The sequence below is a fragment of the Schistocerca serialis genome, chromosome 3, assembly GCF_023864345.2.
Source record: "Schistocerca serialis cubense isolate TAMUIC-IGC-003099 chromosome 3, iqSchSeri2.2, whole genome shotgun sequence".
Taxonomy (NCBI): domain Eukaryota; kingdom Metazoa; phylum Arthropoda; class Insecta; order Orthoptera; family Acrididae; genus Schistocerca; species Schistocerca serialis.
The window spans coordinates 199,596,956-199,612,975 of NC_064640.1; the positions used below are offsets into that span (position 1 = coordinate 199,596,956).

Genomic DNA, 16,020 nt, shown 5'->3' on the forward strand with positions numbered 1-16,020 from the left:
GTGAGCAAAAAACAGAGATGCTTCAAGAGGTCATAAAGGAGGAAGTAGAAAAAAAAATTGAACCCAATCTCTTGTCCTTCATTTCCCTTTAAAACAGTGAAAAAGTTGAGACCCAGGCGGAGTTACGTTCCTACAATGCCACACGAGGAACCTGTTTGGGCACCAAAGAAGACTGACATCTAGAGGACCTAGGATAACCAACCAGTATGTTTCCACTGTGGACGACTGGGACATGTGGTGCACTGTTCTCGAGAAAGGCGGCGGATATTTGATGACGGCCGTGCCAGAAGATCTTAGCTGACGTCAACTCTGGGATGACGAAGATGAACAATAAGATGTGAGTGCAGAATGATGTAGGTCACCATCGCCACAAGCCAGCCACTAGAGAAGACGTTCCCCAACACGCCAATCAAAGTCTCCATCGCCGTTTAGGAGCTCCAGCCGATCACCTAGCTGCTGCAACCAGGAAAACTAAAGGGTGCGACCTTCCTTGGAGGTGAGGCTGCTGAAAAGAAATATCCTCTGCCGTCAATCACTACAAAAATGATAGAAAACTATGTTGATACCCTCATGGAGGGCCAAACAGCCCAAGCTCTTGCGGACTCTGGATCATCATACTCAGTCATTTCGGAGAAGTACCATCACCAGTTGCAGAAAACTGTATTTGTCAACAACAAAATATCTCTACTGAAGGTGGCTAAAAGGAAATACGATGGGACTTTTTGAAAGCTTCTCAGTCAATTATAGATTGTGGTCGCTCGAAGATTATGCTAGATGAGATGAGAAACCGTGGATAGGAACAGGCGGATCCAAGGGTGTGGAAACTATTTGTGCTGGATGAAGTGATCACTCCTGCAGTCAGCACTAGAAAGGTAACTGTTACATGTCATGCCATCCATAAACCCATGGATCTTGTAGTGGAATGTAAGAGAAGCATTTCACTGAAGAATAACTTGTTCATCCCAGCCTCTGTCATCTCGCTTAAGAACGGATTTGGTGAGTTTTGGGTAGGTAACTGTCGCCAAAAACAGCAGATCCTTCCAAGGCGCATGTGCATAGCAAATGCTGAGCCATTAATTGAAAAACGGCTGAGTGTCATAGAAACCTCCCATGCCGAGTCTGTTGGCAAAATTAGCGCAACCACTACGAGACAAGATCTTCTAGCTCGACTACCACCAGATCTCGCTAAGGACCAACAGGACAAGCTACTTGCCACTCTTCAAGAATTCTCTGAATGCTTCAATCCACAGGTGAAGAGCAAACTAGACAAATCGAAGGTGAAGCACCAGACTAGCACTGGAGACCATCAACCAATAACCCAGACAGCATACCGTGTGTCAGCACCGGAACGTCGAATAATTCGCGATGAGGTAGAGAAAATGATGAAGAATCACATCATTCAGCGTTCGCAGAGCCCATGGTAGTCACCAGTGGTCCTTATCAGGAAGAAGGATGGCAGTTGGCGCTTTTGTGTTGATTACATGAAGTTTAATAAGATAGCTAAAAAGGACATTTACTCTCTTCCACAAATTGATGATACTTTAGATTGTCTGAAGGGGGCTAAGTTTTTCTCAACCATGAACATGTACAGGGGATACTGGCAAATCGAAGTAGATAAGGCTGATCGTGAGAAAACTGCATTCAGCACCCCTGAGGGCCTGTATGAGTTTAAGGTAATGCCGTTTGGTTTGTGTAATGCACCAGGAACTTTTGAATGGATGATGGATAATCTTCTAAGTCACCTGAAGTGAACAATGTGTCTTTGTTATTTAGATGACATTATAGTGTCCTCCAGAGACATTTGATGAACATATAAAAAGAGTGAGGGCCGTTATTAAGTGACTCCAACAAGGCGGACTGAAACTTTAGCCAAGAAAGTGTCTCTTTGGAGCAAAATAAATCAAAGTACTTCGACAACTTGTGTCAAACAAAGGTGTGCGGCCAGATCCTGAAAAGGTGAGATCTATAACAAAATTCCTGATTCCTAAAAGTATTAGAGATGTGAGAAGCTTCCTCGGGTAATGTTCTTATTACCGTCGTTTTATCAAAGACTTCTGAATCAAAGGCAGGCCACTTCAAGAGTTGTTAAAAGCTGATGCTAAATTTATCTGAGGTGCTGCTCAACAAAATTCTTTCGATGTGCTGCGAAAAGCTCTGATGACTGACCCTGTACTTGGTCTGTATGATGAGAGAGCACCTACAGAACTACACACAGATGCCAGTGGGTATGGGATTGGTGCTGTTCTGGTGCAAATTTCAGATGGAAAAGAGAAAGTTATAGCCTATGCTTCTAGGACACTTACAAAAGCCGAGAAAAACTACTCAACTACAGAAAGAGAATGATCTGGGCCATGTGCAAATTTCAACAGTATCTCCAAAGAAGGCCATTCACAGTTGTTACAGACCATCATTTACTTTGTTGGTTGACAGGTCTTAAGGATCCAACAGGACAACTCACCAGGTGGGCACTACGTCTTCATGAGTATGACATTACCATAGTGTACAAAAGTGGAAGAAAACACCAAGATGCCGACTATCTCTCAAGAAACCCTGTGCATGACTATCAAGACTTCGATGAAGATAGTGACCATCTCGCTGCACTCCAGGATCTCTCTGCTGAGCAGAAGGACGCTAAGATCTCAAATTATGCTTGCCTTAAATCGGTCAGAGGATATGAAAGGACAATTTAAGGTAATTAATGGATTACTTTGCAAGAAAATCTTTGATCCATTTGGAAAGACGTGGCTAGCAGTGATTCCTAAACACGTGCACTTAGATGTTATACAGAAATTCCATGACACCTGAGGCCGGACATCTAGGATTTATCAAGACATACGATATAACCCGCAAGAAATTTTTCTGGCCAGGTTTATTTAGGAGTGTCCATCACTATTTGTCGCACTGTCGAGAGTCCCTGAGGAGAAAGGCAGTTCCTCAGAAACCACCTGGCTCACACCAATTCCACCAGCCGAAACGCCTTTCCAGTGTGTTAGGATTGACCTCCTCGGATGATTTTCAATGTCTGCTAGTGGCAATAGACGGATTATTGTTTGCACTGATTACCTGACATGCTATGCCATTACAAAAGCCGTGGAAACAGGAGGAGGAGGATATTAGTGTTTAACGTCCCGTCGACAACGAGGTCATTAGAGACTGAGCGCAAGCTCGGGTGAGGGAAGGATGGGGACGGAAATCGGCCGTGCCCTTTCAAAGGAACCATCCCGGCATTTGCCTGAAGCGATTTAGGGAAATCACGGAAAACCTAAATCAGGATGGCCGGAGACGGGATTGAACCGTCGTCCTCCCGAAAGCGAGTCCAGTGTGCTAACCACTGCGCCACCTCGCTCGGTGCCGTGGAAACCGCCAAAGCGTTCGAGGCAGCCAAATTCATCATGGAAGACATTGTATTAAAACACAGTGCCCCAAGGTCATTAATTACGGATCGAGGGAAAGTTTTTCAGTCGAATCTTGTGACACAGATAAACCGTTGGTGCAACGTTACTCATCACACGACGACTGCCTACCATCTGCAAACTAAAGGGCTTACTGAACGCCTTAATAAGACCTTGGCCGACATGCTATCAATGTTCTTCAATGTTGAGAAGAGCAATAGGGTGAGATGCTACCTTTTGTGATGTTTGCCTATAACACTGCCAAACAAGACACCACAGGATTTACGCCATTTGTCCTGGTGCATGTGCTTGAGGTGACTATGATGATGGACTCTGTATTTCCGTTACATCCTGATGACGTGGATGATGACTACGTAGGCCAGGTGTTAACCAGAGCTGAGGAGGCTCGGCAGTTAGCTTGACTCTGCACGCTGCAGCCTCAAGGAAATGATCACCGAAGGTACGACACAAACCACTGGCCTGTTATCTACTGGCCTGGTGACCTCGTCTGGATCTTCACTCCTGTTCGGAAGGTTGGTCTCTCTGAGAAGTTGTTCAGGCGCTACTTTGGACCTTATAAGGTTGTAAGACAGTTCTCTGATGTTACTTATGAAGCTGAAGATTTCGACCCCGACACAAGACGACGAAAGGTCAGAGATACAGTCCACGTCCTTCGAATGAAGCCCTATAAGGATCCTGCAACCCACGATAAATTCGTAGCTCCAGCGAAAGGCAACAAGCGGAAAGGTAACTAAGAGCATAGTAGCAAAAGAACTTCTAAGAAAATCACCGCCAGGGCGAGAATCAGTCATCAGGAGTCAGAGTATGCAGGACCGATGACTCGTTCCCGGACTAGGAGGACGTAACACCGAGATGCTGTTCTCTTAAGGAGGGAGCAATGTCACAGAAGAAGCTGATCAGCTCTGTGGTGTAGTCGTTATGGTACTAAACTGTTGCATGGATGGTCGCGAGTTCAAAATTCACCTGGACAAAACAAGTTTAGAAGTATCCACAAATGTTAAGGATCATTGTATATATATACTCTGTGTGTTCTGGCCAAAGGCAGTTCGCTCTGTGCTCTTGCATGTGCAAGAGCTGAAAAAACATTTGTTAAGTGAAGTTTGTGTTCGTCATTCATCTAATTACACTTTCTTATACGTGACAATATTTTAGCCTTCCATAATTATGTAAAGATTTTAATTCTCTTCATTGCTACCGGCCACAGAAATCCGTTTTGTTCTTGAGGGCTGTAAACCAAGAGGAAACAGCAAACGTAAACACGGTTCACGTTGAGACTACCCCTCATCCCACAACAACTCAGATTGCTTTGTGCATGCACAAATCTGGCAGCTTGGGTATGTCAGAAAAATGTTTCCAGGTACAATCTGGCTGCTTGTTGATACTGTCGATACCACTCGTGTCTAGTTATCTCGATACAGCTAACAGTCGCACTTGAAGTAGCCAGACGCGGGACAAGGTACTGTTCATACGCGACTGAACTGCGCATGCGCAGACGCCCACTGGCAACTGCTCAAATGAACCTAAAGTTAACCGCTGTGCCATAACGCCCATCAGAAACAGTATGTTGTTATGAAGTATTGCATAGTCTTCGTCATAAAGCCTTTGACACATTTTGCTGTTGGCAGACACTTGTGTGTGTGCTGTGTTTTGTTGCTGTAAAAGGCGCATTTCCTTTGCAACTTAAGTTATATCTATTTCTTTTCCTCGTATATGTTTTATTGCTGCAGTATTATATTGCGGTAACGGGCTAAAGTGTAATTCTTTGTTAGAGTATCAGTTCTTACCAGTAAAAGCTACAAAATTTAACTGAAAACTAAACCAATGAAAAATTCCCGGAATTCTTAAAAATTCCCAGGTTTTTCCCAGTTTTCTCCCAGATGAAAAGTGTCTCAGGTTCTTCCCGGATTTCCCAGAGCATATACATCCTGTTTGTTGTTGTAAATGGCACATTTCTTTTGCAACTAAAGCTCTATTTTGGTGTTGTTATCTTGTTTTTGTTTTATTGCTGCAGTATTATTCTGCAGTAGCAGGATAAAGTAAAATCCTTCGCTGAAGTATCAGTTCTTACCAATTAAAATTACAAAAATTCAGTGGAAAACTGAAGCAACAAAAAATACCTGGAATTAAAAAAATCCCAAATTTTTCCAAGATGAAAAAAATTCTGGGTTCTTCCTGGATTTCATGGTTGTCCCAGCGAATATACGCCTTGTGTAAAATGAATCATAGTCTGCAAGGAAAAAATGGGAAACATTGCTTGCGATAAAAACAATGAACTTAACCTGTGTGTGATGACAACTGAGACCAGCCATGTGAAGTCTGAATGCTTTCAATTCATTCCAAAAATGCTGACTGTGTCTAAAAGCAGCACAAGTGGACACTTCCAAGTGGCTCCGAACCTGGGATGGGACCCGACCATTGGGTGTTTCGGACTGTTTGATGCTGGACTAATGGATGTCTACTTACTGCTCAAAGTTAGGTAAAATAAATCTACTGACAAAGCTTTCTGCAACTTGCAGCAAATCCTTACTGTTACACACAAAGATAAATTTAACAGTGGGCTGTTTTTAGATTTATTTATACCTTTGAGCTGATCGATAATCATCTTCCGCTGCTTAGGAAATTATACAAACATGGTATTCATGGCACTATCCATAACTTGTCTGTCATATCTTTCTGCCAAGCAACAGTCGTTAGAAAATATGTCATGAAAGTAAAAGTTATGTTTCAGAATAGAGGAAAGTTAGTTCTGGAGTATCTAAAGACTCCGTCTTTGATCCTAATAATGCTCTTAATTTTTATAAATGATTTACCATAACACCTGTCAGCAACACAGGCAGTGTTGTTAGCAGATGAGTTATTAAAGTAAAGGCATAATGAAAATGATTTGCAGTTGGAGGTCTGTGACAACAGAAGACGCAGCAAGATGATTTAGAAGCAGTTGGGGAGTAGTAAATGAGAAGAAATTGGTATGGGTGAGATTTAGCAATTTGAATGTTTCTGCTCTGTTTTGAAGTGAGCAATAATAGCTGTGTGGGTGAAACTATGTGAGTGAGTGGTGACTGTGTTCTTTGTGTGTGTGTGTGTGTGTGTGTGTGTGTGTGTGTGTGTGTGTGTGTGAGAGAGAGAGAGAGAGAGAGAGAGAGAGAGAGAGAGAGAGAGAGAGAGGGTGAGGGTGAGGAAATTATCTATCCCTTCCTAAAGAATAAAAACTATTGTTTCCTACAATATGTAATCTAACTCATAATGTTTATAGATTGCTTAATACCTTTTGCCCTCTGTTCCTCTTCCTTTAGCTTCTCCAGAATATTATGTTCCTCTGCCACAAACATCCGATCAATCATTATCAATTCTGATGTGTTTACTTCACGCTGAAAAAGCAAACAGTATGAAATTCATAAGATGCATGGAGGGAAATGGAATACAGACACTTAAAATGCTGTTATATCATTACACATCCAACTTCTCATGCATGACAACACATACATATCTGAACCAACATGAGTCGTACAGATATAGTGTAATCCACAAGGGAAAATTGAATAAAATACTTACATAATTATAGAGATGTAAGAAAATGTGAATATAGTGCACAAAATTCTGATTTCGATCATTGTGTGACCATTATTTGTGCTAGTATTAAAGCCCTGTGGACTTATAAACACAAGCAGTAAAACTGTAATATCTGTACATATCAAACAAACATACTAGTCAGACCGAAGGTACAAAATCAACTGGGCTAGGGCTTTAACAATAGCACTGATGATAGTCACACAGTGATTGAAATCGACTGGCAACTGTAAAATATTTACCAAAAACCTAACTTTGGAAGTAGCACTGTTTCATTTATACAAAAATGACAACAAATAACTTAACATTCCTCAGTATTTGGCTCTCCATTTCCTTCTTGTCTGATCTTATCATGGCTACCAGCCTATCTGCACAGATTCCATTTGTGTACTCCCAGCCTCAAGGCAACACAGTGCAAACTTATACTGATCCCCCCACTGTACCTGACAACGCTACATGTGACCCCAATATAAGAGGCAACACAGTGAGCTCAGGGGCCCTGAGGGCAGCAAATGGACAACTGCTGGACCCTCCCACTTTACCCACAGTAATGTCAATCACTAATATATTTTATCAAAGTTTAACTTCTGTACTGATTCAAGCCAGAGAAATTATATCAATGATGTGAAAGGCATCACAAGCTATAGATAACACATCAGCATGGGCTGCTCTTCCTCCACAGACATTTAGACACCTTACTGAAAGTGTCGGGAGCAGAGTTCAAGATGTCATAAAGGCGAAGAGTTGACACACCTCATATTAACATTCACCAATAGGTGCCCTGATACTTACAATCAGATAATACGATTTAAACAGGAATGAGTAACTGGAAGGAACACAGATTTATCTATATCATTATGAAATTAGCACTTCCACAGACTTTCCAGTGTTGGAAAAATGCAACAAAATTTTATCAGGAAATTATTCCCAAACACCAAAACAGTCTTGTATTTATCAAAACCGACTACAGACAGCCAGTCGCAGATCAAGATTTTGATAAGTCTACAGTAGAAATCTCACTCTTTAATTATCCAAGGTTAGAATGGCAGTTTCAGCTTCAAATAGTCCTAAGGTTACGGAGATGAGCAAATTTCTACATTCAATTCAATCTATGTTGGATTTGCTCTAACAGTTTTACTGACATTAAATGTTTTATTATAACTGCCACTCCAGTTTAGTAGCAAGTCTTTCTGATGCTTGGTTTCACAAAAAACAGTCTCCTATGCTGTCTTGACAGCTTTACTAGCCGTCTTCTTTCTACTGTGGCAACCCCTGACATCTGTATTTACAAAACTCCAGCTGTTTTCTGCTCTACTTTTCAATTATGCATCAGCATTCAAAATGTTTCCTATAAATATCATGTCCAGGAAAGTCACAAAGTTAAAACTAAAAATCATAGTGTCTTCATTTCAAAGGAAATTAGATGTAATGAAATGTAGAAAGATACTGACAATGCCAAGAAACTGTTCTGTTGCTGGCGAGCAGTAGATGTATGAGCCTTTTGGATCTCAAAATTATGGCTACGACAAAGGTACTGCACGAAAAATGACGTCATGAAAAAGAAAATTATTGCCAAATGAAGCATGGATTAACAGGTAAAAAAACAACATATTACACGGCATAGAAGTTATAATTCTTGGGTGTTCTTGGGTGAAAATTTATCAGTTGATAACATAGCAGCTGTTCTGTTTTGTGAAGGCTTCAACATTTAGTGGAGAAAGATGGACAAATAGTATAGCACTTATGGAATGGGTTAAATATTAAAATGCTACCTACAAAATTTCACACCTAATAAAAACAGTAAAGAGCTACTGAGTGTACTAACAGAAGCTGATAGTCATTGGTAGAACTGCCAAACCAAAATCTCTGAGAAAAACCACTAATGTCCCCATGTTTACTACAACAATCGCAGAAACACAGGAGTATCTGTAGAGGTTTTTGTGGTTGGTTTCATAATGAGGATTTCCTAAACACCGAAAATACCTCATGTCTATAGGGTTTCAAGCAAAGCTCTTCGCTTGCTGCACTCAATGAGACAACAACTAAGAAGAATCTACTATCTAACGTATCAGTCCTAATTCAGGCCATGAGCTAAAGAGTTACTGAAACACTGCCATTGGAAAATTGCTACTTCTGAATCACAGTCACAACACACCATTGCAAAACAGATACATGCCAGCATCACAAAGCACACTATATACTGGGTAGTTGAAGCTCAAAGTATAGTGTGGGAAAATACCTTAAAATTATCATGGAAAAACTTGCTAAATGTTTTGGAAAAAACAGAAACTGATAAAACTTCTTTCAAACTTAATAATGGTGCAGAACTCTTGCTCAATGACAGTGAGCGTTAGAGATGGCTATCAAAGTTGTTGGTAGCAAAATACAGGTCGACGAAGAGTCTGGTGATGTAAGTGCTACAGAGCAGCTTGTTTTGTCAATGAAATGTTTTAAAGCATTTGTAACTGTCATGGCATTTGTGGAGCTGTGGCCCAGTTTGTCAGCCCCACACAAAGGGAAACAAAAAGTTTTTTAATACTATTGTGTGAATGTATATACAACGATGAGCCAAAACATTATGATTATCTGCTCCATTTGTCAATCTACCATACATTCGACAAGTCCCCGATGAGTTCCAGAGATTTGTAGCACCAGATGTCTATGCACAGGTCACGCAATTCCTGTAAATTACGGGGCAGTGACTCGTGGGCACCCAATAACATCCCAGATGTGTTCTATCGGTTTCTGATGGGGGGGGTTTCATCGATGAAAGTTCGCTATAATGCTCCTCAAATCACTGTAGCACAATTCTGACCTGGTGATGAAGACAGTTACAATGTAGGAAGATGCCGTGGCTGCCAGGATGGACATCAAACATGAAGGTACATAGGTGGTCACAATAATGTTTACAAAGTCCACAGCTGTCTCCGTGTCTTCGATTACTGCTACAGATACAGTAGAAGCTCACGTGAATGTCCTCCATACATAACATTATCGGCTCGTGCCCGTAGCACAAGGCACGTTTCAAACATGATCCACTCGCATAATGGTGTAACTGGACACAACCATTGAACTGATACAGCAAGAAATGTGATTCGTCCAATTGGGTATCATATTTACACTGATGCACAGTCTAATGTTGATGATCCTGTGCCCACTGAAATTGTAACTGATGACGGATCGAGTTGATGTAGGAAAGTGTAGGGGTCGTCTGCTGCAGAGCCCCACATTCGACAATGTACACCAAATGGTGTGCTCTGAAAAACTTGTGCCTGCACTGACACTGTACTCAGTAGTGTGGATGTCCGACAGCTTGTTACCTATTCATGGTTCTACCATCCTTTAACCACTTTTCGCACATGCTTATGACAGTAATACGCAAACAGGCAACCAGTGCAACCATTTCCAATATGCCACTTTTCGTACACTCAGTCATAACAATATGTCCTTTGTAAAAGTCACTTATCAAAATGTTATGGCTCATTGGTGTCTGTATGTTACAGTGGATCTGTATACAATTTAACATTTGTTCATTACTACCATTACATATATACATATCAGTTCTTTCAGAAAATGATGTTTTATGCTTCAATTATGTACAGATGTCAATTGCACACTGTACCTTCCAAATTCAAAGTCTTTGTATCACGTGAGGTTGTTCATGACCTGAGCATCTTCGATAGTTGGCGTTCTACAGTATTTCACTTGAAGAAAATCCTTTCCCTGGTAAATGAAGTGTTTCTAGCTTGTATGTTCTACACGGAAACTACATCTAGCCCAGATGCTTGTTCCTCTGTTTTCTTTTCCTTCCTAGGTGAACTTTTGGAATATTAATTTTAACAATGTTGATTTACATAGTACTGCTGCTGAATTAATCAGTTAGTCAACTTAAAGAAAATGAGCCATTTATATAACATATAACTAATATTATGAGGTTACAATGAAATTGCAATGGCATATTAGAAATCAAGCCACTCAAAGTGACCACAAGTTAATTATTTTTCACAGATTAGTGCAACGTAATTGAATTAGCTGTGATGATATCACAGAATGCAAGACAGAAACATTGGAGAGCATTATAGCAATACCTGCTTAGTGTTACAGGTTGTTACACAATATTGTCCATTAGCCCTACCTTTAGGAATTGTCATAAACACGAATGCTATGATTATCCATTTCATTTCAAGAAATAAACAATGTAACGAGTAGTTGTGAGGTAAAGCTACAATACTACTATTTCCAAGGGAATAGTCTCACAGTATGAGAACTAATCTTACATTTATGGGCCAGATACAAGAATTAAAATATTGAGCATTTGATAAAGCAAGAATTCATTCCAATACCTGCCATACTCCCATCTTCTGTTCAACAAGAAAAACAAAAATTGTTGCTGCTCTTATCATAAGTATGACTGAGTCATTTAGATGAACTACTTATAATGGAATGGTCCAATAAGACATGTTGAAACCTACCCTGAAATTTGTTACACAGGAAGAAAACAATGAAAGAAATGTACTGCCAAAATTTTAGCTGCTAAGAGGCACTGCAAGTATTTTGTAAAAATGTTGAAGTTACACATTTTTGCCATGTGAATAACAGCTTACAACAGCGGTTTGCACAGCCCTGCCCACCTAGCGCGCAACTCGGTGAATCACTCATGCAGCACCAACACAGCGGAATTATCTGGAGTTGACAGACACCAATGTTAAGCATCTCAAGCCTGGTATACTATGGAGCGAATGGAAGAGAATCCATGCAAATAAACATTTGCAGAAAATTCACAACAATGCACTTGTATATGGGTAGAATTGTTTATACTAGAGGGAACAGAACAGAATAAGAGGTAGCGAACATTGCCTATGAATGCTGTGTTGTTAGTTTTTGGAGCTAATATTTGGCATACAGGATACAAATCTATCTTGTTACAGCCACAATGCAAAACTTTGCTATTTAGTGAGGATTATTTTGCAAGGCGAGCACACTGTTCTTGACGGAGTATGCAAAATGGCGCAGGGAAGAAAGAATTAAAGTGTCTCAATTTGTATGGAAGTGTGACATGTGGAGATCATGCACTTTACATGGACTTCCATTTCCATCTCTCCTTATCACTGGTCCAAAATTTTCCTTGTATGCCGGCTGGCATTTTTCCCTTGCTTCTCATCAGCACTGGGGGGAAATTTATAAACAGAACACTAATTACCAGCATAGAGCACCATCTCAAGAAGTGACAAAGCTAGCATTTCCATTACATGTGCAAGGTCTACTGGTTATTAAAAATAATAATAATAATAATAATAATAATAATAATAATTTTAACAAAAATGGTCTAGTGGCAAAGCACGCACTTCATGATCCATAGAGTGCGGGATCAAATCCTGTTTAGACCACAACTTTTTTCCCTATGATTTTTAACCAAGCATTCACCTCTCACAGATGTAGGAGTGGCCACGAAAGACATGTGGTTTGGACTCCACGTTACACTCCAGGTCTCCATATTCCGATAGGTAACTGGGGAAAGTTAAGGACACGTAACTAGCTGCAGTGGGGTCCACTTGAAAGATCTGCAAGTAAATCTGATAAAAGAGGTTACCAGAGGAAATAAAATCACGGCAGTGTTTGATGTCACAGAAGACTTCCATAATTGAGGACTTGTAATTTGTTGAAATGAAATGTGTCTCGCAGTACTACATTTTATAACAATTCCTGTAGACCATTCTTTATAATAATGTCTGAATGTTGTACATTTGACTGTCAGTGAAACAGTTCTTTGTTTATTCCCTGTAGTCGTCACAAAAATGCGAAGTGTGTATTGAATGAGAAAAACGAACATTTTTCTTGCACCAGGCACACCGAACAAAGGAAAAATTAATGCAGTCAGGCACTTTGCATATCGCACTGCATATCAGGCCTACTTGATCAGATTCGTAAAGCGTAGTGAAGGAAACTGGTAATGCACAAATGACTGGAGCTTAAGAATACTGTTCCGCCGATAAACCTGAAACGAGGGAGAGGTATCGGAAATTATGTTGTCTGATAATTTACTGAAAAATGCTTTCCATTGTTGAAAAAATTCTTTATTGATGGGTTGAATCCCACTAGTAGTTCCAGGTGGAATCCACATTACATCTACACATTTTTCGTCTTCCTCCACAAAAACAGAGGCGTCGTTATGTCCAGACCATGAATCCAACAAAAGCAATGAATTAGTTTCTCCAGCTGGTAGAAATACGTTTCAAATGAAATGTTGAAAATTATTCTTTCCCATTTTTCCAGATTTTGATATGCAGATTACAAGATTTTTGCAACTAAACAGTCCATTTTTTTATTTTTGGTCCTTATTTGCCCTGCAGTTCTAGAGACAGATATACAGCTGCGGAGACAGCAAACCACTCATACTTATCAGTGGCATTATCGTATATGAATGTGTCATTGTATTCATTGATTGGGCAACTGACTCCGCCTTTTTTTCATCCTGAAATGATAAAGTGCAGTGTGTATGCAATTCTTTCATGAAACCTGACTGATCAGCATTATAAACAGCAGTCGCAAGGATAACTGGCAGCTGTTCTACATGTTTATGAGACTTAAACTTGGTAATTTTGTGATTTCCTGTTCTGTGTGATTTCTTGAAACTGCGTAGCCAGGTCAACAAAGTCTGGAAATTAGTAATGTTCATGTCAGATGCAATTTGAAGGGCCCAGTCTCGTACGTCTCTATCGGTAATGATGCGTAGGCTCTCACGAGTAGTTCTAAATCTTTTGCACAGCTTTTCATTCAGCTGACTTTGGGTTTCTGTTTGGCGCATATTTCTTACTTAATGTAATTCATTCTTCCAGATGTACAGTGGACGCACAGATTTTACGAAATGAAAACTCCTTTGCACACTGCTTAACTTCAAGTGTTTTTTCCCCTCCATCGTTTAATCAATATTTCACTGCCTTTTCTTCGTCGCTGAGAGCTGTTGCAGTATATGTTTATTTTAAGGCTTGGGAAGTATTCTTCTTCAGAACTGTTACTGGCACTACTGACGTCATCTGAAACTACAACTCATGGAATTGTCACAGTTATTTTCTATTTCTCTTAACGTATCCACACTTTCGAACAAAATGTCGATATCATTTGGATGAATGTCAAGGAAATCAATTAACAAATGACACATAAGTATGTCCTCAGGAGAAGTAAGTGATTTCGGCTGGAAACCATGCTCTTCACATTTCATCATTGAGAACGTTAACTGGATTCCACATTACTGTGGAACTAGGAGGGGGGGGGGGGGGGGGAGACAGGCATGTCTCACGAAAGCACAATAAATATTAATTCAGCTTTATCTGTAATTCCAATACTTACTAATACTGCAAAAGGCAATTGATGATTTGTAATAGATGTTACCTGGGTGGCTCATTCGAGAGAATAGTGACTGGGTACTGTAGTGTCAGAGAAACTATCAACGAACGGCAACCTGAAATTTCCTTTCCAAATTACGATCGGGTAGTGTCGTGTTTTCTGTTGACAAATGTACCTGTGTAATAACTTTCAGGGTAGGTTTCAACATGTGTTACTGGACCATTCCCTTGTCAGTCGAATCTATACCACGAGCGACTACCATCATCATTTCAGATATTAGTTACGTTAGGAATGGGAAATATGACAAAGACTGTAACTGGAAGACACTAGAAAGTAGAAAGGTTAAAAGTTCAATGTCTGATCATCAAGGGAGGGAGACAGGGTGATGTGTGTGTGGGAGGGGGGATGAGGGTGGGAGTGGCTTGTTACACAGCTTCCTTAAGGAGATACAGGGAATTGGTTGGATTTAGGAAAATGGTCAGCTGGATATATGATCCACACACCTTCCGATTACAAGTCTAGCAATTTTACTTAAGTCAACTCATTACATCCTAACATTTTCTTCAAAATCAGTGCAATTAGACTGCAGAAACTTGCCTGACTTGCTACATTCCTCAAAGGGTGTAATCTTGAGATGTCACTTTCACCTCAATGTAATGTTATTTTAAAGTGCAAATCACAAATACAACATTTCTTCTAGTTTCTTGTAACTTTCAAGCATGGTATCCTAAAATTACGAATGCAATAGCCTGACAGTGCAAATAATGAGGATGACTTAATGACCAATTAATTAAACAGAAAATACAAAAATTCCTTTCATAAACAGCAGTACAATTTCACAGAACTATTTCCTACAAGTTAAGAAGGGAAACACAAATTCCTTCTCCTCATTTAGAAATATAATACATGTCCATCAATTGTTCACATGCTTACCATGCTCTCCATCAACAGCAAATAGTTGTATTTATTCATCATTTGCCGAAATTTATCTAACAGATGTTTCGCAGTTGCTTCAAATATTTCATCAGCTTTCTCCAAATCTTTCTGGCTCAAGACCTTTTCATTATACACGTGATACCGAATAAGGCGCTTACATGCATCGCGAGAACTTGAAAAAGGTGTCTGCACATCAGGCATTGAAGCTTCAGTTTGATCAGTTTTCAGCTGATGTTCAATGCTGTCAATCAAGAGTTGAAAAATAAATTAACAATCTATACATGCAGTTCACATCATTTGTTTCACAAATATACATTTTATTTAACAAATATTATAACAGTATATTTTCACAGAAAAATTATTTACACAATTTAATTTGAAACATGACCCTCCAATGATTTCACAATGGCTTTGACGTTTGCCTCAATTTTTATCATAGAAAAACAAAAAATTAGCTTTAAAGTGTTATTGGTCAGATCCTACTCTATGATTATTTAATGTTCCATTATGTAAAAAGTTGGTTCACATATACAGGATGTCTCTTCTTAAAGAGACATCAGCGCATTTTCTCTGGTGTTTTGGCAGATATTTGCAATGTTTAGCCACAGTCAGTCCAAACAAATAACACTCATCACATTTCATATGACACCCTGTGCCAACAAAAAGCTTCAGTTTGTTTCCTACTGCAAAGAAAATTATTTTCAAAGTGAAATTATAAGTTCCCATTAGATAGAGTGGGCTTAATGTTAGTCTTGTGCGA

The 16,020-nt window shown here is 39.8% G+C and overlaps 1 protein-coding gene across 1 annotated transcript in view; it reads right to left on the minus strand.

The window, feature by feature from the left end:
* LOC126470744 (mucin-5AC-like) overlaps positions 1 to 16,020 on the minus strand; it is a 293,641-nt gene that overhangs the window by 17,693 nt on the left and 259,928 nt on the right. Inside the window, exons 16-17 of the mRNA XM_050098750.1 lie at positions 15,258 to 15,501; positions 6,679 to 6,781 (exon numbers count right to left, since the gene is read on the minus strand). Coding sequence (XP_049954707.1) covers positions 6,679 to 6,781; positions 15,258 to 15,501 — 347 coding nt within the window. The remainder of the gene's footprint in view (positions 1 to 6,678; positions 6,782 to 15,257; positions 15,502 to 16,020) is intronic.